At 50.2% G+C, this 22715-nt stretch overlaps 1 protein-coding gene across 1 annotated transcript; it reads left to right on the top strand.

Annotated features, from left to right (window-relative positions):
* Nucleotides 1-8225: 8225 nt before the first annotated feature.
* On the top strand, nucleotides 8226-21401 carry BCL9 (BCL9 transcription coactivator; the record flags this gene model as incomplete). Its single annotated transcript, XM_080691829.1, has 7 exons — nucleotides 8226-8278; nucleotides 9093-9409; nucleotides 10811-11000; nucleotides 12260-12359; nucleotides 15707-17945; nucleotides 19257-19517; nucleotides 20284-21401. The coding sequence occupies 7 exons, from the start codon at nucleotides 8226-8228 to the stop codon at nucleotides 21399-21401; spliced, it is 4278 nt and encodes a 1425-aa protein (XP_080547955.1).
* Between the last annotated feature and the right edge of the window lie 1314 nt (nucleotides 21402-22715).

The following is a 22715-nucleotide window of genomic DNA, read 5'->3' as shown; positions in this document are numbered from 1 at the left end:
ATTTGGGAGGGAGGGGCAGCCACAAGGGCCCCCGAGATGTCTCCAGACCGTATATGCACCTTGCAGTGGTTGGGGGGAGAGTCTGTTGACATGGGCGACGACAACTTCCTCTTAAACGCATGTTCTAAAACAAATAGAAAACCTGTTTTTGTTTTTGTTTTTTTCTTGAGGTTTTCAGTGACAAACTAATGTTGACTTTCTTACTCCACTTAGAAATTGTTTCCCTCCATTTACTTTTGTGCAGGTGAGCATCGCCTTTGGAAAGGGATTCCTGGACTGGTCCCCACCAGGATGAGCACAGCAGTGTCCTGACCCTCGGGGTTTCGGTGAGTAGACCGGGATGATAGCACTAGGCACAGCCCCGGCGTACAAAGGTGATCATGGGGAAAGTTACAGCTTTTATATTCAACAGATTTTTCTTCTTAATATCACCCAACTCCTACTCTTCACTCCCCGTTCCCTGGCAAGCACCATTCTGCTCTCTGCTGCTTTGAATTCAACCATTTTGTGTGTGTGTGTGTGTGTTTCTGGGGATTGAACCCAGAGGCATCCTACCTTCAAGCTACACCTCCCAGTCCAATTTTATTTCTTATTTGAAAACAGGGTCTCACTAGGCTGATCAGGGTCTTAACTTGATAAGTCTTTCTCACCACCTGCTGAGGCTGTCCTCAAACCCGCATTCCTCCTCCCTCAGCCTCCCAAGTACTGGGATTACAGGTGTGCAGCACCACGCCTGGCTCTGAATTCAACCACTTTAGATTCCAAATACCTATGAGATCATGCAGTATTTGTCTTTCTGGTTTGGTTTATGTCACTCAACATAATGTTCTTGTGTTCATCTAGGTCTTCGATGATAGTATTTTGGGCTTGCGTGAGTGTGTGTGTGTGGGTACATGTACGCGGTACTGGGGATTGAACCCAGGGGCATTCTGCTTTCAAGCCATGCCTCCAGCCCTTTTCATTGTTTATTTTGATTTCTTTTTATTAGTACATTGTGGTCATAGATCATGATAAAGTTGGGACTGATAGGCCACGTGCACTCAGCACGCCTCGCTCCCGTGCAGGACAGGGTGATGGGCACTGGTACTTTTGCGCTCGTACATCATGTCCGTTGAAGGCTCCCCTTGGATCTCCCTCCCTCAGGTACCCTGCACCAGTCCTCTAGGGTGTCTCCTCCTCTGTCTAGAGTCCTTCCTCGAGACAATTTTGATCCCAGTTTCTCCCTGGCTTCCACGTATGAGGGGAAACATCCGACCTTTCACTTCTTGTGACTGACTAATCTCATTTAGAATAATCTTCAGGTCCATCCATTTCCTTGCAAGTGACATAATTTTCCCCTTTGTGGGTGAGTAGAATTCTATTGTGTGCTATCCCATAATTTTTTTGATGGACACCTCGGCTGTTTGGCTTTTTTTGCGGGTCTGGGGATGGAACCCAGGGGCATTTGACCTCTCAGCTACACCCCCTGCCCTGTTTTTCATTCTGTATTTTGAAACAGGGTCTCACTGAGTTGCAGAGGGCCTCACTAAGTAGCTGAGTCTGTCTGCAAACTGTGATCCTCCGGTCTCAGCCTCCCCGAATGCTGGCATTACAAGCGTGCGCCACCATACCCGACCCTTTTTTTTTTTTAAACAGGGTTTGTTAAGCTGCTGAGGGCCTCACTAAATTGTTGAAGCTGTCCTTGAATCTGTGATCCTCTTGTCTGAGCCTCTTAAGTGCTGGAATTATAGGCATGCACCACCATGCCTGGCTAATTTCATTCTTCTTAAAGATGAAATATTGTGGGCGTTCTCTTTTTCCATTCACCCGCTGATGTACTCAGGTTGGTTCCACATCTTGGCTCTTGTAAATAATGCTGCACCGAACCTGAGCGTGCAGGTGTCTCTTCACAGATTATACACATGTACCTGTAATAGACTACTGAGACACCTGTAATATACATACCCATAAACACAGATGTGTATGGGTGTGTATGTACATACAGATGGTACTAGGAATTGAACTTTAAGCTACACCCCCAACCCTTTTACTTTTTATCTGGAAACAGAATCTCACTAAATTGCTGACAGTCTTGCTAAGTTGGTGAAGCTGACCTTAAACCTACGATCCTCCTGTCTCAGCCTCCCAGGTACTAGGATTACAAGTGTGTGCCACCACACCTACCTGTCTCTTTGCTATACTGCTTTAATTTTCTTTGGAAAGCAACATATTTTCTGAGCAAATACCACGATGTTCTAGGCATTGTAGTAAGCGCTAGTAATACGAACAACTCATTCTTGGTCCTACCTTCACAGAGCTTAGTCCAGTGGGAGAGATGAATCGCTTGGTTACACATACAATTATAAAACATAGGAAAACTCAGAGATGCTATGAAAAAAATGTCATGGAAAATTTCATGTAGATTCACGGTGTTAAGGAATCCTTCCTCTTTAAAGAAGAAATACTTAAGCTGAGACTTCATTCATTCAACAAAATCTTTTAACTTGACATGGGAGGGCTTGGGTTTAGGGAGAAAAGTGTCAAGAATAACTCACAGCCAGGAGATCACAGGTTCAAAACCAGCCTCTGCGACTTTTCAGAAACTTCATTTCTAAATGAAAAGATAAAAAAAAAAAAGGGGCTAGGGGTGTAGCTTAGAGGTACAGAGCCCCCTGGGTTTAATTCCCAGCACCAAAAAAAGACCCCTGGATTTCTTTTTTTGTGGCACTAGGGATGGAACCCTGAGACATTCTACCTCCAAGCTATTCCAACAGCCCAATTTTTTATTTCTTATTTGGAAGCAGTGTCTCACCAGGTTGCTGAAGGCCTAAGTTGCCAAGGCTGGCTTTGAACCTGTGATCCTCCTGTCTCAGCCTCCCAGGTACTGAAATCACAAATGTGCGCCACCATGCCTGGCTTAGACCCCTGGATTTCTAGCGTGAGCAATCAGATGGATAAAGGAGGCATTATCTGGAAAAACTGGAAGGGAAATACTTTTTGGAGGAAAGCTACACAGGATGAAGAGTTGATATCAAATCCTGTCCAGGGTGAAATGTCTAGCGAGGTGTGGAGCCCAGGGGTGCACAGTGGGAGCTAAGCCGGGCGTACACATCTGGGCGTCAGTGTGGAGAAGCTCAGGGGAGGAGAGAGGAGCAGCTGGAGTGGAGTCCTGAGGAGCTTGGAGCTTAGAGAGTGGGTGGGAAAAGGAGCCTAGAAGGAAGCAGGGTAACTGGAGAAATGGGGGAGACTCGGGGAGCCAGTTGAGAAGGGACTGGAGGAAGAAGGGATCCGCCGTCAAAATCTAGGTCCGATAAGAGTCAACAAGCGGTCAGGGTGACCTCAAGGCAGACAGGCCTGTGTGACCTGCGTGGGGTGAAGTGGATGGCTCCCGAGGCAGCAGCCCTGTGCCGGTGGCCCCGTGGAGAGTCTTGGCTCCCAAGGCAGAGCTGGGTTTTCTTTGCTTTAATTTTTTTTTTAAGTGCGGGTCCCTACCACAGTGTGTGTGAAAGTGGATTGGAAAGATCAGTAGGGGATGGCCAGAGGGGATGGCCAGAGGGGACAGTGAGTCACCGCCTGGACCCCGTGGCGGGGTTGGCCTTTGGGGGAAAGTGGGTGATTCTGTTGCTGTTTGCTTTGGTCATACAGAAGGAAGAGAGTGTGTACGAATGGGAAGAGGCTTGCCTGTCTACGGTGGCAGCCTGCCTGGCGGTACCTGTCCTCCATTAAGCACCAGGCAAGACCGCAGCCCGGGAGCCGGCTGGGCTGGTAGGAGGAGCGGAAGTCTGTAGTGGCGCTCGCAGGATGAGCGGAGTGGCCTGCTGGGCGTGAGCCTCGGTTTCCGCATCTCCTTCGAGGCTGCTATGAATGAGCTAACGTGTAGGTGCAGTGCCTGGAACAATGTCTGATGGATATAAGAATTTTAAGTATCATTTAAAAAGAGAAGGCGTTAGATTTCCTATGGGAAAAAGTCTCTCTGGCCAAAATCATCCCGTGGAAGACCTTTTTCAGTCATTATAGGTATACAGGTGGGCGCTCACCCACTGGAGAGCCCGATTTTATTCTTTAGAACTTGTGATAAGATACATGCAGAGTTTTTGTTCAGTTCCTATAGTCTGGCTAAAGCCGGGGACAGTTTCTCTTATTTATTTGTTGTGGTACTGGGGAATGGACCCCAGGATCATTCTACCTTTGTGCTACACTGCCAGCCCTATTTTATTATTATTATTATTATTATTATTATTATTATTATATTATTATTATTATTATCATTTGAAAACAGGGTCCTACTAGGTTGTTGAGGGTCTTAATACTTGCTGAGGATTTCCTCCAACCTGTGATCCTCCTGTCTCAGCCTTCTAAGACTGAGATTACAGGTGTGCGCTACCATGCCCAAATGGGATGATGGGGGGGGGGGCGGGTCTAGGGGTGGAACCCAGGGGCATTCAACCTCTGAGCTATACCCCCTGCCCTATTTTTTATTTATTTTGAAACCGGGCCTCACTAGGTAGCTGAGGCTGTCCCAATACTCCGGTCTCAGCCTCCCAAATGCTGGGATTACAAGCGTCCTCCACCACGCCCGGCTCTAGGGGTGATTTCTTTTAATAACTCCCTTGGGTTGGGGGTTGAGAGCCCTGATTGGATCCCCACTCAGGGGGAAAGCCCTCAGGCTCGCCTCAGCCATCCATAAAGTCAGGCTGAGGGAGGGGCTTACAGGGATGAGCCAGGCTCCGAGAGCACTGACAGGAAACCTGAGAGAATCGCCGTTGCGCTCACCTGGAGCATACCTGTGGCTTGAGGATGGTTGAACTGTGAGAATGAGAAGCTGTATGGAGAAGTACTCTGAAAATAAAAGTGCTTTATGTTCCCAGCAGCGTTATTATTAGAAGCAATCTTTGCTACCGGCTCATCATAAAGGCCCAGCAGATTAATGAGGCGATCTGGTATCTGTCACGTGTTTTGTGTTTCTTCGGAAGAAGAGCGCAACCCAAACGCCAGGTGTTTCCATTCTGTGAGACGCCAAGGAAGTCACAAAGGACCCAGCTGTATTCTTGGTACAGCGTGCTGAGTGTTACAAGAAAACCAAAGGCCTTTAAAACAAGGTTCTTATCTTCAAAGACATAGTGTTCACAGGGAGGTAGAGTATACACATAGGATGATTCAGTACATGTGACTGAGTGCATGTGTGTGATGCGGACGAGAAGGGCCACAGTTACAGATGGGGTTCACACTGTGGCAACTGCTTTTCTCCTCCCGGGAAGAATGTTTTTGGGTGACTTTGTCCACGCAAGATCTTGCTGCTTCTACTTTATTGGCGATCCCCAGTGTTCACTGAGAGGCACAAAATGGTTTATGATCCTATATGTCGAATGTGACAACTATAATCTACTTTATAGCCTAAACTGGAGAGAGAAATGCTGAAAGGCGGTAGGGGATCAAAATACAACCGTAAATATAATGAAGACCAAAATGTAAATTTTTTCTCCTTGAGTCAGCTTAGAAACATTTCACAATGTTTCAGTTTAGTTCTTTTTCTGCCTTCTTTACTTAAAGGGAAAAATGTAAGCCAGGTGTGGTGGAACACACCTGTAATCCCAGTATTTTGGAGGCTGAAACAGGATTGCAGGTTCGAGGTCAGCCTCAACCACTTAATGGGACCCTCAGTAACTCAGTGAGACTTAGTTTCAAATATAAAAATTTTGTTGGGCGTGTAGCTCGGAGGTAGAACACCCTTGGGTTCAATCTCTAGTACTTTTTTTTACTCCCCTTCCCCCACAAAAATATAATTGTGTGTACTCAACTTCCATAAATTCCTTTCAGTGTCCCAGATGAAATATCAGGGACGACTGCAAAGCTCTAAATAAAACGATGGCATTTGAGCTGGGCGTGGTGGCGCACGCTTGTAATCCCCGCGCTTGGGAGGCTGAGACAGGAGGATCGCGCAGGTTCGAAGCCAGCGTCAGCTACTTAGTGAGGCTCTCAGCAACTTAGTGAGACCCTGTTTCCAAATAAAATATAAAATAGGTCTGGGAGTATAGCCTGGAGGTAGAAAGCCTCTGGGTTCCACCCCCAGTACCACCAAAAAATAAATAAATAAAAAATAAATAAAAATAAAATAAAATGATGACGTCTAACACTTGACAATACCACACTGTCAAAGCCTAGAACATAGCGATCCTCCATATTGTCCAGTTCTCATCTCAGATGAGCTCAAGCTGCGCCCTGCACTGTTTGCGGTGCCTTTTGATTCTTTAGCCTGCCCTTATCCTGCACTGTCAACTCCTGTAACCAACATCCTCTTCCAGGCCTGTTCTCCCGAAAATACCAGCAGGTGGGGTGGGGGGCGGGCGTTACAAGGAAGCGCTGCCAGACCCTGGGGCAGCAGGGCCAAACTTTTCCCTCATCTAGTCTAGACTTCCCTAATAAGGGGCTTTCTCATTTGGCCTGTAGCTAGGTTTGAGAATATTTTCTTGACCTTTATTCTTCAAATCTGCCTTGCAAATGTGGCTCAAAAAAAAAAAAATCTTAGCCTTCAAAGCTGTTCTCCTACCTTCAAAATTATGGCTCATCCCCATGCGTACGCACACGTGCGTTCCGTGTCACGAGCAGTGAGGCCCCAGGACACGTGCTCAGCATAATTCCATAGAAAGATCACGGCAGTTCGGGCAGAGCCGGCGGGCCTGGTGTTGGCTCAGTGTTTGCTTTCAGGAGTGCCCTCCTCTAACGTCTCTCCCACCCAGGAGGCGCTGAGAAAGTAAGCGGAGGTTCATCAGCTTCATGATCTGAGATCGGGGTGCACCTGTCATACCCAGGTGTCGTCGTTGAGCTGAAACAGCAGAGAATCACCGTGGATTTGCAGCACTTGGTGGATTCCGAGCGTTGTTTTCAGCAAAGCATGGTGGCATATGCCTGTAATCCCAGTACTTGGGAGGCTGAGACAGGAAGGTCGCAGGTTTGAGGCCTGCCTCAGAAACTTTGCAAGCCCTTGTTTCAAAATAAAAAGGGTTGGAGCCGGGCATGGTGGCGCACGCTCGTAACCCCAGCATTCGAGAGGCTGAGACTGGAGGCCGCGGAGGATCGCGGTTCGCGGACGGCCTCAGCTACTTAGTGAGGCCCTCTGCAACTCAGTGAGACCCGGTTTCAAAATAAAGAATAAAAAATAGAGTAGGGAGTGTAGCTCAGAGGTAAAATGCCCCTGGGTTCAATCACTAGTATTAAAAAAAAGTTATTTAAACTATTGTTTTAAAGCCGGGCGTGGCAGTGCACGCTTGTAATCCCAGCATTCGGGAGGCTGAGACAGGAGGATCGTGGTTTGCGGACAGCCTCAGCTACTCAGTGAGGCCCTCTGCAACTCACTGTTTCAAAATCAGGCTGGAGATGTAGCTTGAAGATAGAATGCCCTTGGGTTCCATCCTCCATACCGCAAGAACAAAAAAACCAACAAAAAAACTATTGTTTTGAAAAAAGAAAAACACAAGTTTGTAAGGATGTTGTATTCAGAAGTAGAGAAATATAAAGAACAGATGCCAAAAGATTAAACCAGAGCCAGGCGCGATCGTGCTTGCCTGTAATCCCAGCACTTGGGAGACTGATACAGGAGGATCACAGGTTCAGGGCCAGCTCAGCAACAGAACAAGGCCCTCAGAAACTTAGTGAGACCCTGTTTCAAAATTTAAAAAAAATAAGGCTGCAGGTGTAGGGTTAATCTCCCAGTACCCTCATCCCCACCCAAAAAGAAAGAAAAAAGAAAGAGACTAACTGGTTTTACTCCCTTCCACTTGCAAATGCCCGGCATGTGCTGCTGGAGGGGCGTCCTGTCTGCCGGGCGGTCTCAGTGGCTCTCAGCCTGTGGTGGGAATCTGAGCGTCACCCTTCCCTTGCCTTGATCGGGCGGAAGCGTGATCCAGCTGCCTCTGCTGAGTCAGCTGCTGCTTCCACCTTGGCCCAGGCGTAACCGTGTCTCGTGTCTGTTTTGGGGCGGCCTTTTCCGTAGAGTGCCCTGGAGATGCGAGATTTTCCTTCGGCAGCAGGAGGCACACACCCAGAGGATGCGGGAGCCGCAAGGGGGAAGGACCCACTTCCACAGCGGAGAGAAACTAAGAGGAAAAAGGCGTCCAGGCGTCCAGTGCTGAGGGAGGCAGCAGGCGAGCCGCGGGCCCCCGCCGCTGCCCCCAGCCGCCCCCGCCGCCACCCGAGAGGAGCTCGGTGAGCACGTCCCTGATTGCGACCGCAGCTCAGGATTTCAATCAATGCATTCCAGTAACCCGAAAGTGAGGAACTCTCCGTCAGGAAACACACAGAGGTGAGGGCGAGGGCCGCCTCGGGAGCCACAGGTGCGGTTAGAAGCAAGTGAGACCCAGGTGGGGAAGGAAGAGACCAGGCGCCAGCGAACGGTGCGGAAGGGCAACAGGCCCACCGTCGGAGCTCGTGAGGTTCTCCTGTTCTTTTATCCATCACCTGCTGGACTCTTCTCGTTAGCAACTCCCTTCTTACCCACACTCAAGAGACCGCAGCAACCCACCAGTACATTCTGCTAAGCTCGGAAAATGGGGAGACCGAGGCATGGGATGGTGAGGGAGGCCTCAAGTTCTAGAAGTAAAACGCCAGCCCTGTCCTCTCCCCGCACCCTGCCCGGCAGTGTGGCCTGTCCTGTCTTGGGTCCTGCGCTGCTGCTGGGCGGGGTTCAAGGCCCCGGTGGTCGCCTGCTCTCTTGGACCTTCCTGCATTTGCGGCAGGTCGGGGTGGGGGGTCCCCGGTGCTGCTACCGGGGCGGGAGTGTTTTGATCCTGACATGCCTGTTTGTTTACTCGGAGCTAGTCTTGGTGTGAGAGTCACTTCTCTGTGTACATAGAAACCTTGTCCTTTATTGACAGAAGCCCTGGAGATGGGTCCCCAGGTGACTCTGGGTTCCTGAGACCTGGCAGGCCGCTCACTTGAGCCTCCGGTCCGCCGGTCGCCGAGATGGGAGCCCAGGGAGGGGAGGGACTGAGCAGCGCTCAGGTGCAGCGTGGCCTTCGCCGCTCAGCCCTGCCCGACCCACCACAGAAACGCCGCCCCCAGTGTGCACCGCAGCTGTGCGTGGCGTCTGACCTTCTCTTGTTGTTTGTTTCTTTTAGTAGCCCTAAGTCAAAGCAGGAGGTGATGGTCCGTCCCCCTACAGTGATGTCCCCATCTGGAAACCCCCAGCTGGATTCCAAATTCTCCAATCAGGGTAAACAAGGGGGCTCAGCCGGCCAGTCCCAGCCATCCCCCTGTGACTCCAAGAGTGCGGGCCACACCCCTAAAGCCCTCCCTGGCCCAGGTGGGAGCATGGGGCTGAAGAATGGGGCTGGAAATGGTGCCAAGGGCAAGGGGAAAAGGGAGCGAAGTATTTCCGCCGACTCCTTTGATCAGAGAGATCCTGGGACTCCAAACGATGACCCTGACATGAAAGGTATGTCTACAAGATCTTGGAGACTCAGGGGGAAGTAGGTGTCCCGAGGGAAGGCCACTGATGTTGGCGGAGGCCAGGGAGGCTGGGCTTGACCGAGAGGGGCGAGTAGGCCTCGGAGTGAGGTGTCCGCGTAGGTTTGACGGCGCCGCTTTCTCTGTTCCCCACTTCCTGAAGGATAGGCCACCCCGCCCCTGAGTGTTGTGCTTGGGCCCTCAGGCCTGCCCGAGTTCTTCCGCACGGTACTGGCCTCCATCTTTTGCCAGCCAGGAGCTTTCAGTGTCTGTGCCGAAGGCCACACTGGAGCAGGTGTTCTGGCACCCTCCCCTTCGCCACCAGAGAAGCTCTCCATGCCTTGGGCCTTGTGCTCTCTGATTGCCACTATGCCAGACTTGTAGATGCAGAGGAAGCCTTAATGGCCCTGGCACGAGTCCAGATTTGTCACAGCTGATTTCAGTGTGGCAGGAGTGAGTGGTTGCTGTGTGGTAGAGATTTGGCAGGCACCAAATGGAGTGAGCCAGGAAGGGGCAGGGATGTGGTTACTCCTCCCCACGTAAGAGCAAAAGTCTTCATTGTAGCCCAGAATGTGAAACTGGAATTCCAGAAATGAAAGTGTGATTCTCTAACCCAAATTAAAAATGGAAACCTGGCTGGGCACAGTAGTACACACTTGTAATCCAGGCATTCAGAGGCTGAGGCAGGGGGATCACAAGTTGGAGGAGCCTGAGCTACTTAGCAAGACCCTGTATGGATATAAAATAAAAGGGGCCGGGATGTAGCTCAGGGGTAGAACACTTGCCTAGCAGGCTTGAGGCCCTGGGCTTGATTTCCAGTACAGGGAAAAAGAAGAAAGAATGCCTGGGTGATTGGTCCTCCCTTCTTCTCTCCCCTTCTCCCTCTTCCTACCCCAGGTTGGGAGACTGCCTCAAGTTTGGGGGGCCCGTTCTGAATGCCAGCACGGTGCTGAGTGGTAGGGGTGCCACAGTCAGCAGGCAGACAGTTACTGTCCTTGAGGATTTGTGTCCATCAGAAAAATGGTCTTAAAAAAGTAGAATAAAATTTGCTAAGTGCCAACCTAAGAGGAGCTAGGGGCTATGAGCTCAATGAGCCGAGGCCTCTAGTCAAGTCCGAGAGGTTTCAGAAGGGTCGCCAGGAGGAGGGACGGCTCTGCTAACAGCTGAGGGATGTGTCATGGTTAGAGCGAGGAGGCGGGAGGAGCGCTTATAATGAGCCGTTTAGGGAGAGGAGTATTTGACACGCTCCGAGTAGGAAAGATTTCCTTTTAGCAAGGTACTTCCTCCTTGAACTTCTCAAGGTGGGTTTGTGTTGTGATGCTATAAATGCTGGCAGGAAAAAAAGGGAGTTGTGTTTTTCCTATGACGATGAGTCTTTTCATTCTTTCAGAATGTAATTCTGCTGATCATATAAAGTCCCAGGATTCCCAGCACACACCACACTCCATGACCCCGACAACTGCTACAGCGCCCAGGTCTTCCACCCCTTCCCATGGCCAAACTACTGCCCCGGAGCCCACGCCTGCACAGAAGACGCCAGCCAAAGTGGTGTACGTGTTTTCTACTGAGATGGCCAATAAGTAAGTCTGGGGCCCTGTCCTGCTGTTGAACATGGCTTGTGTGTGGGGAACTACATTCTTATTCCTGCTGTAGGTGGAGCCCCCCTCCTTTTAACCCAATCATGTAAAGTTAACGGTACAAAAATAGGTAGAATAAAATAAAAATTCTCCCCTCCCTTGCTCCCCAGAGGCAAGCTTCCTCTGGGGAGCAAGGGCGATACTTCCTTGTCTTTTCTTTCAGGAATTTTTTGTGCTTGTACAAATACATGTATAACTTTTCAAGCACAGAAGAGATTGATGGTACAACACACTTTCCTGTAGCCTGCTTATTATTATTTTTAAAATGCTGTGAGTTCTAAATGTCTAAAGTGGAAGGATTAAAAAATATAACTAAAAGCCGGACGTGGTTGGCACATGCTTGTACCCCCGGCATTTGGGAGGCTGAGACCAGAGCCTCACAGTTCGAGGACAGCCTCAGCTACTTAGGCCCTCCACAACTTAGTGAGACCCTGTTTCAAAATAAAGAATAAAAAAAATAAAAAATAGGACAGGGAATGTAGCTTGGAGGTCAAATTCCCCTGGGTTCCATCCCCAGACCCACAAAAGAAAAAACAATATATTTATGTATATGTGTGTGTTTATATACATATATATATATATATATATATATATATATACACACACACACACACACACATATACACACACATATATATATATAACTAAAAAGAAAAATCTCTAGAATTCACACATAACTACTCTACTGTGGACATCTTGCTAGATATGTTTCTCATTGATGGAGGAATCAATTACTTTTTCTGTATTTTTTTTTTTTTTTTTGGTAAAAAAATACCCCACATGTGCGCCTCCCCTACCACCACTTAAGATAAAAAAGCGAATCTGGGCAGCCCTGACTGTCTCTACCCCTAGATGTGGTTGTGGGTTTGTGTTCACGCTTCTCAGTTTGGGACTTTGAATTAGGATTTTCTGTAGAACACCTAACCCAGTGGATTGGCTTGAGGAGAATATTTGGGTTTTGTTTTCTGTGTTTTAGTGTCTCTGTTAGTATTCTCTGAAGGCTGTCTTCTTTTCAGATGTCTGCTAGTAAATGGTAAACATAACCGATGAGGGGACCTCCCTTGGTTTCTTCTCCTGCCGCGTTTCGGTGGTTCTTTACACGCCTCCCTCCTTCCTGTGCCAGTGTGGTCTGGGTGGAGGGCTTGGGACTGCAGTGGGTGGCGCCGCCCCGCCCTAGTGTGCACGCCCTCCTGTCTCCGCAGAGCCGCAGAAGCCGTGTTGAAGGGCCAGGTTGAAACAATCGTCTCTTTCCACCTCCAGAACATCTCTAACAGCAAGGCAGAGAGAAGCACAGCCCCGCTGGTATGTTGCTGAGAAGACGGGTGATGGCTGGATGGTTCCTTGTGACTGTGAGGGGATGGGGGAAGTCCACGGGGAAATTATCCTCGTGGCGGCAGCTGCATTCTGGACATTTAACCCAAGTCCAGCATTAGGCTCCTGGACATATCACACTAGTATTTCTACAAAAATGGTCATAGGCTAATGCATGACAGGGGAAGAAGAAGGAAAATAACCTAAGACAGATACACAGGGGTCCATTCTTGGAGCCATCTCTAGGAAAACCTGAACTTGAACCTATGTATAAAGCAGGTAGTCTTTAAAAAGACAAAACTCTTGAGTTAGTTGAAGAACACAGAAGAAAGCAGGCACTAAAACTACTCTGCAGGAGGACAGAGTGCTAACACTAAAAGTGGAGTCTCAGTGACTTCCAGAAGGATTGCTCATTTCAAAGTAAAAGGGCCACTGAATGCTTATAGTTCCTTGATAGTTATTATAATAAATATTAGTCTGTTTTCTATCTGGATCTTAAACAAACATCTAAAAACTGTATTAGAAAACATATGCAATATTTATTTCAATGCTTCTCATTTACCAAATTAAACCAAATGTTATTTCTAGCTTCTTGCTAGATGGGAGAGCCTAACACAGCCCCTGCTTTCAGAGAGCACAGACTCTGACAAGGAGTCTTAAACATGGGGACAGTTAGAGGACAGCAAATGATCAAAGTTGCAATTCAGCATAATATAGATAATATCTTGTGTATCTTGTGCATCAGAGACGTCTCCAGACTTCGCAGAACCTGGGCTTTCTTAAATATAGAATGGGAATTTCACAGCCAGGTGTGGTGGTGCATGCCTATAATCCTAGTACTTGAGAGGCTGAGACAGGAGGATCACAGATTTGAGGCTAGTCTCAGCCAATTAATAGGACCCTTAACAACTTGGTGAAACCCTGTTTCAAAATAATAAAAAGGGCTAGGGGAGCCAGGTGTGGTGGCACACGCTTATAATACCAGTTTTTGGTAGGCTGAGAAAGGAGGATTGCGGGTTTGTGGCCAACCTCGGCTACTTAGTGAGGCCCCCTCCAACTTAGTGAGACCTTGTTTCAAAATAAAGAGTAAGAAATCAGGATAAGGATGTAGCTCAGAAGTAGAATGCCGCTGTGTTCAATCTCCAGTACCACAAAGAAGGAAAAAAAAAGAAAGAAAGAATAAAAGGGGGGGGGGGGCTAGGGGTACATCTTGGAGGTAGAATACCCCTGGGTTCAATCCCCTGTTCCAAAAAAAGAAAAAGAAAAGAAATTTCCCATGCATCTCCACTACTGCAGGATAGATACAGATGGGTTTTATAATATATATTTATATATATATTTTTTTCTTTTTTTCTTTTGGTGGAGTGGGTAAAGGAGATTGAACCCAAGGGTATTCTACCTCTGAGATTTTTTTTTTTTTTTTTTTTTTTTTTGGTACTGGAAGCCCTTCTACCTATGGGCTACACTCCCAGACCTATTTTTTTTTAAATATTTTTTATTTTAAATTTTTTTTTGGAAACAGGGTCTCTTAAGCCAGCGCAGCTGGCTTCGAACCTACGCGATCCTCCTGTCTCCACCTCCCAAGCGCGGGGATTACAAGCGTGCGCCACCACGCCCGGCATCACTAAACCTTTTTTAATTTTGAAACAGGATCTTAAATTGAGGTTGGCCTTGAATCTGTAATCCTTCTGTTTAAGCCTCCTGAGTACTGGGATTCCAGGCTTGCGCCACCACCTCTGGCTTCATTATATTTCAAATGCTTATTGTCCTGGAGTGCACTGGGCACACCGTAACTCAGTCCAACGTTTGATTGATGTAATGACACTTAACACCTCTCTACCTTCTTTGGTACTAAAATGAAATCAGAATAGGAGTTCTACACAGGAAATAGATAGAAATCCATTCTGCAAATCTAAAATGAGAAGGGTGGTACCAAGTCTATAAAATCAGTACCTATCTGCAACAAATGCACAAAACCTGGCCCAAAACCCAGACTTAAAATGGCACTAGAAGGAAGATTAAGGCAACCTCCACCCTTTGGTTAAGGAGCTGCAGACATGGAATGTGCCCGACGGTGCAGTCCTACAGATGACGCAGTCTCACCCACATGTGGCTCTGTCAACTGACAAACGTGCAGGGTACGTCCAAGTGAAACACTTACATATATACTCACGGAATGTGAGCGCTCAAAGATACGCCTTTGTGTAGACGAAATGAAAACTCCACATTGCATAGATAAACGTGATGATTGGTGTGCAGATCTGCACACAGGTGAGAATCCCAGCGATAAGCAGGGAGGTAAGTTAAGCGCTTTGGAGTGCAGAATGGATCAAGGGAGCAAGAAGGAGACAGAAACACCAGAAAGGGACCAGGAGGCTGCCAGAGGCTGGGGAGGGTCTTGGAGTCTGCAGACCCTTCTTCACCCTTCAAGCCTCTTATGCTGACATTGAGACCCAGAACATGCACATCCCTCCCAAACTGTCTGTGTCACGTGTTGGAGGTGAGCGTGCACTTTCCAGAACGTGGCAGAGTGGTGGTACTTAATAAGACGGTCATCTAGCCTGTTACAGAGGGCAGCCTGCTGTCTATTGGAAAGAACAGATTGAGGGACACCCTTTGCTAGACGACCGGAGACTTCTGCACAGACACTTCCTGCAGATTTTCTTACTACAGTTAATGTACAGATTCTTATCAATTATGGAATCAGTGATCACAAACTGAAAACAGAAACCAGAGGTGTCAGGCCCTCTGGAAACTCAAGGAGGGGCGTGCTTCGGCAGCCACCGCGCCTGCCAGAGGAGGCATGGGCACGAGCCGCCTTCCCGCGCCTCTAGCTGGTGGGGTGCAGAGCTGCAAGTGGCTCCGCCTTCTCCTTCAGCAGGAAGCATCAGTCCTTTGATTGACAGCCAGAAGTCTGCCTACCCACATGTATTTCAAGGGAAAGGAAAAGGTGTTAGGTGTAGCCTCCCACATACCACGGAACTAATCTTTCCCTGAATCAAAAACACATAGTAGACGTGATATCAAACCTGTTCCTCAAAATAGATCCTCAAATGTATTCTCTTTGGCAGAGTGGCTCTTTCCTGGCATGCTTATAAAGTTATTGAAACCTGATCTTCACCAAGGGAAAAAGGATGTCATTTGACAGTCAGATTAAAAAAAAAAAAAAATTCAGAATGTCTCCATGTCCCAAGAACAGTTACACACGAGCAGTTTCAAAAGCAAGTGTCAGCATAGATTTATGTGGTGGCGACAAGTTCTTTATAACTTATCTTGCTCTTTTAATTGCCCTTCTGCTCAATTTACCAACACTTTTTAAAATTTTGTTTTATCTTCAGAATACACAGATATCTGCCCTACGAAATGATCCGAAACCTCTCCCACAACAGCCCCCAGCTCCAGCCAGCCAGGAACAGAATTCTTCCCAGAATACCAGGCTGCAACCAACTCCACCCATTCCGGCACCAGCACCCAAGCCTGCCGCGCCGCCACGTCCCCTGGACCGGGACAGTCCTGGGGTAGAAAGCAAACTGATTCCTCCCGTGGGCAGTCCTGCCAGCTCCGCGCCATTGCCCCCAGATGGTGCCGGGCCAAACTCGACACCCAATAATCGAGCCGTGACCCCTGTCTCCCAGGGCAGCAATAGCTCTTCAGCAGATCCCAAAGCCCCCCTGCCACCACCAGTGTCCAGCGGCGAGCCCCCCGCGTTGGGGGAGAACCCCGATGGCCTGTCCCAGGAGCAGCTGGAGCACCGGGAGCGTTCCTTACAAACTCTCAGAGACATCCAGCGCATGCTCTTCCCCGACGAGAAGGAATTCACAGGAGGACAAAGTGGGGGACCCCAGCAGAATACCGGGGTGTTAGATGGACCTCAGAAGAAACCAGAAGGGCCGATACAGGCCATGATGGCTCAGTCCCAAAGCCTGGGCAAGGGGCCTGGGCCCCGGACAGACGTGGGAGCTCCGTTTGGCCCCCAGGGACATCGCGAGGTGCCCTTTTCTCCGGATGAAATGGTTCCACCTATGAACTCCCAGTCTGGGCCCATCGGCCCCGACCACCTGGACCACATGACGCCTGAGCAGATCGCGTGGCTGAAGCTGCAGCAGGAGTTCTACGAAGAGAAGAGGAGGAAGCAGGAGCAGGTGGTCGTCCAGCAGTGCTCCCTCCAGGACATGATGGTCCATCAGCACGGGCCGCGGGGCGTGGTCCGAGGGCCTCCCCCTCCCTACCAGATGACCTCCGCGGAAGGCTGGGCCCCGGGGGGTGCGGAGCCCTTTTCTGACGGCATCAACATTTCACATTCTCTGCCCCCACGGGGCATGGCCCCCCACCCCAACATGCCGGGGAGCCAGCTGCGCCTCCCTGGATTCGCGGGAATGATCAACTCCGAGATGGAGGGGCCGGCTGGCCCCAACCCGGCATCCAGACCAGGCCTCTCTGGAGTCAGCTGGCCAGACGATGTGCCAAAAATCCCAGACGGTCGCAACTTCCCTCCTGGCCAGGCCGTCTTCAGTGGTCCTGGGCGAGGGGAACGCTTTCCGAACCCCCAGGGGCTGTCTGAAGAGATGTTCCAGCAGCAGCTGGCCGAGAAGCAGCTGGGTCTGCCCCCAGGGATGAGCATGGAAGGCATCAGGCCCGGCATAGAGATGAACCGGATGATCCCGGGCTCCCAGCGCCACATGGAGCCCGGGAATAACCCCATTTTCCCTCGGATACCAGTCGAGGGCCCTCTGAGTCCTTCTAGGGGCGACTTTCCAAAAGGCATGCCTCCGCAGATGGGCCCGGGCCGGGAACTGGAGTTTGGGATGGTTCCTGGTGGGATGAAGGGAGATGTCAGTCTGAATGTCAGCATGGGCTCCAGCGCACAGATGTTACCTCAGAAGATGAGAGAGGCTGGTGCAGGCCCCGAGGAGATGATGAAGCTCCGCCCGGGGGGGCCGGACATGCTGCCTGCCCAGCAGAAGATGGTGCCCCTGCCGTTTGGCGAGCACCCACAGCAGGAGTATGGCATGGGCCCCAGGCCCTTCCTTCCCATGTCTCAGGGTCCAGGCAGCAACAGTGGCTTGCGGAACCTCAGAGAACCAGTCGGGCCCGACCAAAGGACTAACAGCCGGCTCAGTCACATGCCACCACTACCTCTCAACCCTTCCAGTAACCCCACTAGCCTCAACACAGCTCCTCCGGGTCAGCGGGGCCTCGGGCGGAAGCCCTTGGATATATCCGTGGCAGGCAGCCAGGTGCACTCCCCAGGCATGAACCCTCTGAAATCGCCCACGATGCACCAAGTCCAGTCCCCGATGCTGGGCTCGCCCTCGGGGAACCTCAAGTCCCCCCAGACTCCGTCACAGCTGGCAGGCATGCTGGCGGGCCCAGCTGCTGCTGCTTCCATTAAGTCCCCCCCAGTCCTGGGGTCTGCTGCTGCCTCGCCTGTTCACCTCAAGTCTCCGTCACTTCCTGCCCCGTCACCTGGATGGACCTCCTCTCCTAAACCTCCCCTCCAGAGCCCCGGGATTCCTCCCAACCACAAAGCTCCCCTCACCATGGCCTCCCCAGCCATGCTGGGCAGTGTGGAGTCAGGTCAGTAGACGCGTCCTCACTGGCACTCCTGTCTGGAGGCCGTTCCAGCCTGATCCAGCTTCTTGCAGGCATCTGGTGTCTTTTAAGTGGATAACACAGCCAGCGGCAGAGGCCTCTGCCAGGATTTGTGCAGGGGCGTAATAATGACCACCTGCACAGGGTTACGCCCAAGTGTCTAGTACCAGCAAACAATATGAATGTCACGTGACTGTTGAAAGGAGGAGGGAGGCCGGGCGTGGTGGCGCACGCTTGTAATCCCCGCGCTTGGGAGGCAGAGACAGGAGGATCGTGCAGGTTCGAAGCCAGCGGCGAACGCTGGCTTAGGAGACCCTGTTTCCAAATAAAAATGTAAAAATAGGTCTGGGAGTGTAGCCTGGAGGTAGACGGGCTTCCAGGAACCCCAGTACCACCAAAAAAAAAAAAAAAAAAAAGAAAGGAGGAGGGAAAATGGGAAATACGGATCCATTCACAGAGTAATTTCCATTTGCCCAGCAAACACATGCTGGGGAAATAAAATGTCTTAACTGGATAAACGTGGCTTCCTGAAAGATTGGATCCACCCGCTTGAGCCCTCAGGCCAAGAGATCCTGAGCAGCGGAACCCAAGCAAAGGGAGGGGAGGCTGCTCTAAGACGCCCTTGATTCTCATAAATACGTGTTAATTGCAGAAAGTTCTCCCTGGTAAACTTGCGTTTTCACAGACCAGCTACAGTTTGTCAGTAGTTTCTTCCCAGGACAGGTTCTTGCTGATGACCGTGGCTTTGTGAATGGGACCAGGGGTAGTCGGTAGAAGGAGTCCTCCACTCAAGAGGCTAGAACCAGAACAAGACAGGAGAGTTGTCCTGGTTCAGGAAAGCCACAGAGTGAACAGCTGGTCCCCTCAGGCCTTTCTGACACAAGGACCTTAGGTATGGAAATTCGCTGAGAGTCTATGAAGGCTGATGATGTCAGTACCTGGGGTCGCAGCGGTCGCGTGACTTCTTGGCCAGGGAAAGAGCTCCGTGTATTACATTCTTTTCAGTGAAATGCTTGTCTGTAAACCGTGTTTCCCTCCAAGCTCAAACTAATACCGCCTACGCACCCCAGAGTGTGTGTGTCCACCAGTGCTGATGCGTCACCGCCGGGCCACGCGGGGCTCCGCCTGTGTACCCACAGCTTGACTGGGAGGTTGATGACGCACGTCCTGGGTCTCATAACACTGTCCTGCTCGCTGTCTCATTCCTGGCTTTGCTTGTGCCTGCTCAGAGCACCCGATGGCCTTCAACAGAAATCGAATTCCCTGCCCATTTTTGTTCTGTTTTGCTTCTCTTAGGTGGCCCCCCACCTCCTCCAGCCAGCCAGCCTGCCTCTGTGAATATCCCTGGAAGCCTTCCCTCCAGCACACCTTACACCATGCCTCCGGAGCCAACCCTTTCCCAGAACCCGCTCTCGATTATGATGTCTCGAATGTCCAAGTTTGCGATGCCCAGTTCTACCCCGCTGTACCATGATGCCATCAAGACCGTGGCCAGCTCCGACGACGACTCCCCTCCAGCACGTTCTCCCAACTTGCCATCAATGAATAATATGCCAGGTAAGAAGTCAGAAAGACGAGAGAGAGACGCTCCTTTAAGGGTCCTAATGGCTGTCACACGGCTGGAAGGTGAACAAGCTGGAAAACGTTCCGCCTACGTTCATTTCAGTAGAATTGAAACGCCTCGACTAGAGGAACGTCTGTATTTGTACGGGAGCAGGTTTCTGCATGCTTCCAGTGCTCCTGTGTACCTGGATGGGTTTTTTGTTTTGTTATGTTTCTTTTCTGGTCCTGCAACAGTCCACAAAGCCATTTCTTTTTAACATGTTGATTGAAATATCTTTACTTCTCAAGTGTTTTCCTGGAAAGGCAGCCTCAAACCACAAGCAGCCACAGGATTTCAGACAGTAGAGAAATCCCAGCCCGTTTCCTAGAGGAGCCCTTTCTTTAGAATGAGAGAGTTAATAAAATTCTATCTTCTCTACTCATTCTCTTAATTAGATTTGTAGAACCGATTAATTTTCTGTCTTCAAAAAGGGTCATTCTGAAGTCACAGGCAAATTATTTTCCTGTCTTGAGTGTCTCCAGTGATGGAGGTTGTCCTTCGTTAGGAGCGTTTCTTCCTTGCTCTCCTCTGCATGGTCAGATCTTACCTGGTATGTGTACCCCCTCAGTGCATTGCAGTCTTTTTGATGACAAGGATTGTGTGTGGTGTGCATAGGACCATGCACACTAGATGTACAGTAATGTTGGTAACTTGATTTACTACAGTTTTCCTGCATTGCTTTTGGTTGAGTTGATTCCTTTGATATGTTTATCTTTCTAGGAATGGGCATTAATACACAGAATCCTCGAATTTCAGGTCCAAACCCCGTGGTTCCGATGCCAACCCTCAGCCCGATGGGGATGACCCAGCCACTCTCTCACTCCAACCAGATGCCCTCTCCGAATGCCATGGGACCCAGCATACCTCCTCACGGTGTCCCGATGGGGCCTGGCCTGATGTCACACAATGCAGTTATGGGGCCCGGGTCCCAGGAGCCTCCGATGGTACCTCAAGGACGGATGGCCTTCCCCCAGGGCTTCCCTCCTGTACAGTCTCCCCCGCAGCAGGTTCCGTTCCCGCACAACGGCCCCAGCGGAGGACAAGGCAACTTCCCAGGAGCGATGGGTTTCCCAGGAGAAGGTCCCCTTGGCCGCCCCAGCAACCTGCCCCAAAGTTCAGCAGACGCAGCACTTTGCAAGCCTGGTGGCCCGGGGGGTCCCGACTCCTTTGCCGTCCTGGGGAACAGCATGCCTTCGGTGTTTACTGACCCAGATCTGCAGGAGGTCATCCGGCCCGGAGCCACCGGGATCCCTGAGTTCGATCTGTCCCGAATTATTCCATCGGAGAAGCCCAGCCAGACACTGCAATATTTCCCTCGAGGGGAAGTCCCAGGCCGTAAACAGCCCCAGGGGCCTGGACCTGGGTTTTCGCACATGCAGGGGATGATGGGCGATCAAGCCCCCAGAATGGGACTAGCGTTACCTGGCATGGGAGGCCCAGGGCCAGTAGGCACTCCAGACATCCCTCTTGGCACAGCTCCATCCATGCCAGGCCACAACCCAATGAGACCTCCGGCCTTTCTCCAGCAAGGCATGATGGGACCTCACCATCGGATGATGTCACCAGCACAATCTGCCATGCCCGGCCAGCCCACCCTGATGAGCAATCCGGCTGCCGCCGTGGGCATGATTCCTGGCAAGGATCGGGGTCCTGCCGGGCTCTATACCCACCCTGGGCCTGTGGGCTCCCCGGGCATGATGATGTCCATGCAGGGCATGATGGGACCCCAACAGAACATCATGATCCCCCCACAAATGAGGCCCCGGGGCATGGCTGCTGACGTGGGCATGGGTGGATTTAGCCAAGGACCTGGCAACCCAGGAAACATGATGTTTTAAGCTGCTAAGATTGGATGTGCCGATCCCTGTCAAGATGAGATTCCAGGTCCTGAGAGCTGCTCCGAAGGCTTCCAGGAGTACTTACTATTGGTCACGCAATAGAACAGACCCGAGGGCTGCTGTGGGGGAGGGGGGCTCGAGAATGTACGGATTTACCTGAAAACAAATGATTCATTTAATCAACAGGTGTGTTTTTTTTAAGATTTATTTTTTAAAGATTATTTTTGTGGACTTGGTATCCCGTGACGGCACCTACTTCCGGGAGCCTGTAGCCGGCCTCGAGCCTCGCCATCGGTCCTGTGTTGCACCGTTCCCTGTATGTTTACGTCCTTCGGACTGGCTTCTCCCAGGATTCTTTTCTGATTTTGTTCTTTTGATTTGGGCTTTATATTTTTGTGTGTGTGTACTGTACTATATTGTAAAAGGGATTTTAGCAGAGATTTTAGTCTTTGGGGCAAGAGGAGAACAGGAATGCTGGGCTGTTTACTTTAGGTGGACAATCCATCTTCAGACCTTTGGACTATTTTCTTTCAACTCCAGTGTATAGAAAAACCAAACTACAACCTCAGAGCAGAGTATTAATGAAAAGCACAAAAAAAGGAACTAAGTTCAGCGAGGGGTGGGGGGTGGGGGGCAATTTTTCTTTTTAAGAATAACAAAGCTTAGGACATTTGTTTTTCAGTTCAAATGCTCTTCAGCGCTCTCTCTCTCGCTCTCTCTCTCTCTCTCTCCTCTCTCTCTCTCTCTCTCTCTCTCTCTCTCTCTCTCTCTCTCTCCCAGTCCACAAACCCACGCCACTTTTTTCTCCCCACTCTTCCCGTCTCCTGGGTTGTGTTCCCCCCTCGACCCCCCCACCCCCCAGTCCTCTGCTTCCTCCTCTCCTCTTCCCTCTGGCAGCTGCAATACCCGGTGTTCTTTGGTTCCCGGCTCTGGCAGGAGGGCTCTATCCTGGGAATGCCCTCTGGCCTCTTCTCCTCCTCTCTTCCCCACATACTCTTTCCTGCCCTCTTCTGTTTTCTGTTCTCTTTTTATTAAGATTCCGGTAAATTTTATTAATGTGGGAATGGAACAGATGCTAAAAGCTATCCAGGATTTGTTTCTGTTTTAAATTCCGTGGTTTCTTCCTCCCGCCCCCTCCCACGCGTAAAACGTTCTGTGTAACTCCATTAAATTTGGTACAAAACCACTCGCCAGAGCTGTGGTGTCAGAAAAAATAAAATATATTGTTTCTTACAAAGCTGCCCGTTTTTGCTCATTTGAATACCTGTTGCTTAGCAGCGGGCATGCTGGTTGTGATGTGATCCAGAGGCAGAG

The sequence above is a fragment of the Muscardinus avellanarius genome, assembly GCF_963383645.1.
Source record: "Muscardinus avellanarius genome assembly, chromosome: 3".
NCBI lineage: Eukaryota > Metazoa > Chordata > Mammalia > Rodentia > Gliridae > Muscardinus > Muscardinus avellanarius.
This window is presented reverse-complemented; position numbering and strand designations above follow the sequence as displayed.